The 6,464-nt window shown below is 34.3% G+C and overlaps 1 protein-coding gene across 1 annotated transcript in view; it reads right to left on the bottom strand.

Moving 5' to 3' along the window:
• Positions 1-4,219: 4,219 nt before the first annotated feature.
• LOC145269454 (uncharacterized) overlaps positions 4,220-6,464 on the bottom strand; it is a 41,789-nt gene continuing 39,544 nt past the window's right edge. The window contains exon 11 of the mRNA XM_080125130.1: positions 4,220-4,636. Within this exon, the coding sequence (XP_079981256.1) occupies positions 4,558-4,636 (79 nt within the window). The 3' untranslated portion in view covers positions 4,220-4,557. The remainder of the gene's footprint in view (positions 4,637-6,464) is intronic.

A 6,464-nucleotide genomic window follows, 5' to 3' on the forward strand; every position in this document is an offset into this window, starting at 1 on the left:
CTGCCAAGTATTTGCTGAGCTCCCACTGGCGTCTGTGAAAAAAAGGCACGCTCCTAGTTCCGGACCCGTATTGAGGTGGTGATTGAGGCTGTTTTTTTTTTGGGGGGGGGTGACAAATTTATCGTTTTACCCTGTACTTTATATGGTTGTTTGTTTTTGTTTTACGGCATATCAACCCTTTTCAGGTTATTTAATGCCGAATCCACTGGATATAGTTTAAGGTCATAACCAGGACCTGTACTTTATAGCTAGGATGAAAGAAAACATTTGTTTAGCTCCTCCACTAAAGGTGGGACACAAGGTCAGGTATGGGTTAGATGAGAGTGTTTCTGTGGACCGAACTGGATTAAAACTTGACGCACCCAAATTTTCAGGTGACGCCGTTAACCATTTAGCCACTGTCACCCTCCACATGAAAAGCTAGTATGAAGTACTTTGCTATGCGAGGGTCGTTTCAAAATTATAGCTGCTCTTTGTTTAACTAAAAAGTTGAAGACATACGAAGATGGGCGTGGTACTATTAAAACGAGTGTCTTTTTGTGTTTCAGGATTTATTTTTCATTTAATAGTCACCACCATTCTTAATGCATTTTTGCCAGGAATTCAATGACGCACCTCTGCTTCTGAAGCACGTCTACGACAGGGGACGCTTTCTTAGAGTCTCACACCGTCAATATCTGTAACAAAGAGATGAAACTTTCAGGTTGTGAATGCATAAGTTCAATCCGCATAACAATGCAATTTGCAGTTCTCTCTGGTTCATTTGGGCGGAATAAGAAAAATAGGAGGTATTACTTTTGGAACGCTGTTTCGGCGTCGCCGTTTCGACTTGGTCGATTCGGCTCAGCTGATTCGACGATGTGGCCGATGTAGCGAAGGGGCAATTCGGCGTCAACCATGCCAGTTACATTTTTATAAAGATTATATATATATATATATATATATATATATATATATATATATATATATATATATATATATGTATATATATAAATCAAGAAAAACAATATGAAAATCTGTCACTTTAACTTTTAATGTATGGCGGCGGTAAAGAACCAGACAAACAATATAGGTTTAATTTTAAGCGATTGATTACCCAATAAATAATTGTTACCAAAGGCAGTAAATGCTACATTTTACATACATTAATGAGATTACTTTATGTTTTTTCAAGCGCTTTTCCTTATTTTTGGTGCTAATGCAGAGAGTCATCCGCGCTATTTTTTAAATCGTATTTCCACGTTTAATTAAAGTTTTATGATATGTTTTTTTTATTCAATTGTAAGGTTAAAGTACAGAATAGGTACAAAACACCCTCCCCTCCTCATGTTAAAAATGGCTTTTTAAATAATAACGTTATTATTTCAGCACGGATCGTTCTCTGCATGAGTACCTTATTTTTTCATCTAAAATTGCGGGTGTGTGGGTGCCAAATATCTCCAGAGTTTCTAGAAAAAACCCGCTAGCCGCTAGATCAAAATTTCCCCCCTCTAGATTGCAAACGAAATCTCCAGATCTAGCGGGAAAACCGCTAAATTGGCAACACCGTGAAAATCGCTTACTCATGAACAATTGTTCCGCTTACATAACCGGACTTCCGGACTTCCAGACTTCCTGTTTAAGCCATGTTTAAGCGTTTTATTTATTTACACTAAAAGTAGATTTGCTTAAATATATTTCAATAAAAACATATTCACACACACACACACACACACACACACACACACACACACACACACACACAATAAAATAAATAAAGGTAAATGGACTTGGTTGTCACACCTGTTTATTCCGAAAGCCGTTCTTAACATGGGGATGTTGAAAATAAATTTCTTTTTGGACACCCTCAACCTTCCCATGTTAAAAACGGTTTTTGGAATAAACACCCCCAACTTCCCCATGTTAAGAACAGCTTTCGGAATAAACAGTGTTATATTATGAATAAACATATGGTGGCGAGAAAGAACCAGACAGACAATAAAAGTTTAATTTTAAGCGATTGATTGCTCAATCGTTTATTTTAAAAATGAACGCAAGAAAATCAAAATAAAATAAAATTGTCTTCAGTTCAACAATAGTCTGTCCGTGCTGTTAAGGTTATTCATTTCAGCATAGTCTTTATCGGCGATTCACGTCTTAATATTGTTCGCGTCTTTGTTGATAAAATATCTCAATATATGTTATTCCTTGTGGTGTTGTATTTGAAAACAATATCGAAGTCTCTTTTTCATTGAAAAATGTCCAAGACGATTTAACATAAACACTATTTTTGTTGATAAAATATGTCAATATGTGTTATATTCTTTGCTGGGTGGTTTTGATAACAATATCGGGAATACAAGTTTGTTTTTCAATGGGAGACGTTAAGGGAACAACTTAGCAGATTTGTCGTCTACTTATGTAAATGTTGTTCCTCTCGCGTTAGATGGCGCGTTTATTTGGTTGGGTTGCAGTGTTGCACTGTTGCACGGCTTTTCTGGTTTTCAACTTGATACAGATCTGTCGTCTGCCAAGTTGGTGATATCGAAACCTTTTGCTGCAGCCGTGTCTCTCATTGAGCAAGCTGTCAGATCTCCGTTTTTTTGCAAAACTCTTTTTGATTAATTATTTTCTATTAAATTTTTTAAGGATTAAAACTAGGAAGTTCTTGATTCTTTAAAAATCATTAGAAAATATTTATTTTTATAAATTAACAAGAACAATATGAAAATATAATCTCGTTGTTGATGACAGAGTGTTGTTGTCTGTTTTTGTGTTGTATTTTAAATAAACATTATTCAGAATTTTTTAATGTTTATATAAATTTAACTGTTTTGCAAAGAACCCCCCCCCAAAAAAAACACAAAACAAAACAAAACAAAACAAAACAAAAAAAAAAACAATGTTTTTCCCAAACTCTTTTTGGTTAATAAATTTGATAAATTTTTAACTAGCTTCCACCCAAATATTTTCCTTTAAAAAGACGACTTGTTTGGGTTTTCGAGTATGCTAAAAACGAATATCGCATTTCAATTTTCCGTAAATAAGTAGTTTTCCGGATATCAAGCAATGTCATTTCTTATATTATTGCTGGTGGCCATTTTGGTATATGCAAGCTCGTTCTCTTGTGTGTAAAAGCGACCCCGAGAAACTGCAAGCGTTTGCGTGTACCAAGATTGCCACAAACAATAATATGGGAAATGACAGTGAAAATGTAAACGCCATATTCGTTTTTAGCATACTCGAAAACCAATAAATATCGTCGTTTTAAAGGAAAATATTAAGGTGGAAACCAGATACAAATTTACCATTATTTTATAATTAATTTTTTCAGTATAAAAACTTTAAAATAGTTTACAGTTTTGTTTTTAATTAAGAAAATCAATATGAAACCATAATCTCGTTGTTGACGACTGAATGTTGTCTGTTTTTGGGTTGGGTTTTAAATAAACACAATTTTTCAAGTTCTCTTTTTAATCAAATTATTATTTTTTTCTTTTAATAATTCTTATTTCACTTTTATTCAAAGATAAACATCTCCATTTACTGAATTAATTTAAAAAAATATATTTTAAAAAAAAAAGTGGCGCTTCTACAGAATTGGGGCGAGATCTTGTAGTCGATAAATGAAATAAAAAAAATGGTTTCAACTGATTAATTTTTGTCAATTCTAATAAGTTACAATGGCAGTTTCCAAAGTATGCAGTCGAAATTACCTGAATATTACTGAATATTTAAACAAAAAAAAAAAACTTTAATCGTGTTAGCAGGTGAAAAATTGCCGCCATCTTGTTTTAAACCAAAACGGAAAATTACCACCGTTTTGAATTCTCCTGCGTTTTACGATCGTTTTCATCAAATTCTATTTTTTATTTTCTTTAATAAATAATTTTCTTCCTTATCGATTTTCGTAATTTTTGGATATAATCATCTTTAAAAATACGAGGAATACGTAGGTATCATTGTTTCCATGTGAAATTCAGTATTTGGATTTTCGAAATTTCGTCCCGATAGTGTAGAAGCGCTAAAATCTTTGACTATGACAGCGCTAATTTGACGCCGAATTTTCCCCACTGAATCGGCTACGCCAGATCAGCCAAGCCGAAACGTACTAAACCCAGTTAAGACAGCTAAATTAAATAAATAAATAAAATGAAAGAAAAGAAAAAAAAAACGTTCACATTAATTTAGAAGATGAAAAAAAAAATTTTTAGAGGAAAACAAAGACACAAAAAAGATGTAAATATGAATAAGTAATTTATTTTCGATGCAGCGGGCGTGAAAGAAAAAATTTAATAATAAATACTAGGTCACCCAGAGAGCATATATTTCAGCCAAAGCAGTAACATTTTAATGGGCGTGACGAACAGACAGACGAATAAAATATAGGGCCTTGGAGGAAGGTAATGAGGGGGTGCTGGCTGGATAGAGGAGGGAGTCAAAACACAAAATTAAGATTTTTAATTCGATTGAGTCGCGGTTATTTTCGAATGTAATGGCGGATGCTTCATTGTTGTCGTTGGTGTTGAGCTAAAAACGCTAGTTCCACCGTTTTCAAGACATCGTTCTGTTATGGCCTTAGGCACAGCCAAAAAGTTCATCTATGGATCGGGGTGCATTAATGACGAGATTGTACTGCTTTGATACAGATGTGCAACTGAAATTGGAATAAGAAAAAAATAGGAGTTTATAATTTTTTTTTTAAATAATAATAAAAAAAAAATATGTCATTATATCCGGTCTTCGGACCCACCCCTCCCACACACACATTATTTATAAGTATATAATTATAATATTATTATTTATAAGTATATAATTCAAATATTATCGTGCTTTAATATATGGTTAAGTGTCAGTTTTAGTCATTTAGAACTGCTTTAAAGCTTCACCGCTCATTCATTTTGTGACCAAATTTCAAATAATTATTACAGTTTATGGTATTTTTTTTTAGTTTACCGATCCCTCGGCATTCACCTCTAATTTGTCCACTATAAATACGTTTTCGGATACGCTGAGAACGAATATCGCATTTATTTTTTGCGCAAACGCGCAGTTATCCATATTTGAAGACATTCAGTATCCAACGTAATCACTATTGCTTTTGCTGGCGGCCATCTTGTTTCTCATTTAGGAAAAAACGCCAAAAACAGCCAAACGGAACCAAAAGAGCCAAAACATGGTCCCCAAAACATTTTTCGGCTTCAATGCTGAAATGACCCCCCCCCCACCTCACCCTTCGGATATTTTTCCGCTTCCCGATATAAAAACGGACAATCGTTTTTTTTTTCACTTTCTTAATTACATTAATTTTTTTCACTTAATTGTATTAATTTTTTTCACTTTCTTACTAAAATGCGCGCACGCGCGTAGTCACTTGACGCTTCACAAGGTGTGTGAATACATGGCGGACATTTTAAATGACAAATATTTTTCATAAAATAAAGTTTTCACCTCATTTAATAGTAAAAATATTGCTGTCAGTAAGTTTTCACGAGCTGTTTACAAAAGCATATTTTATGTTTTTTCGTTCTTCTTTTGGGTGGAGGGGGTAGTCAATTATAGAACTTGTGTACTTTAATAGGTGCCTCTGCAGTTTAACTAACCGTTTTTCCGTGGAGAGGCGGGTGCGGACGTGTTATGGCGGCCGGCCGCCACAACACATCCGCCCCCGCCCCCGCCCCCGCCCCGGCACCTGTTAAAGTACACAAGTTCTATATTTGAATGCCCCCTCCCTAATAAAAAAGAACGAAAAACATGCAATATGCTTTTATGAACAGCTCGTGAAAACTTAATTTTTTTTCTAAGATCAATTAAAAGGGGTTAATACCATGCAAACCGCAAATTTGCGACGAATTTGATTATTTATGGCCTGCAACATCCGGAATCAAAAAAAAAAAAAAAAAAAAGACAAAAAAAATAAATTAGTGGTCGTTGTTATGTTGTAATGTTTACCTTTTAATTTATTTTAATAAATATTACTCTAAATACTGTTTTTAATTTGTGGTCTTTTTTTTACGTTCTTTTCTTTCGCTCAAGATTTCTTGGAATTTACCACATCCCCCTCCAATAAACCTTACCTTTTTGCGCCAATGGCTGTGGTGGGAAGGGGGGATTCCAGTTACATGTGACATAGTTAGCTTCTTTTGGCGTTTTATTTCGTTTTTGAAAAACAAGATGGCCGCCATTAAAAATGATAAAGATTACGTTGGATACTGGATGTCTTCAAATATGGATAACCGCGTGCTTGCGCAAAAAAAATAAATGCGATATTCGTTCTCAGCGTATTCGAAAACCTGTACAAGTCGACAAATTAGAGGTGAATGCGGAGGGGTCGGTAAACTAAAAATTTACCCAGTTTATAAATCACCGTATATGATGCCGTTAAACAAGTGCAAGAGATGGGTTTTTACAATATAAATTCCGTAACATCAGAATTAGTGTCATGTGACAAATTGTATAGATAATTGATTCCTATGTCGCATTAA

The sequence above is a fragment of the Euprymna scolopes genome, chromosome 45, assembly GCF_053919585.1.
Source record: "Euprymna scolopes isolate OS-2025 chromosome 45, ASM5391958v1, whole genome shotgun sequence".
Classification (NCBI taxonomy): Eukaryota; Metazoa; Mollusca; class Cephalopoda; order Sepiida; family Sepiolidae; genus Euprymna; species Euprymna scolopes.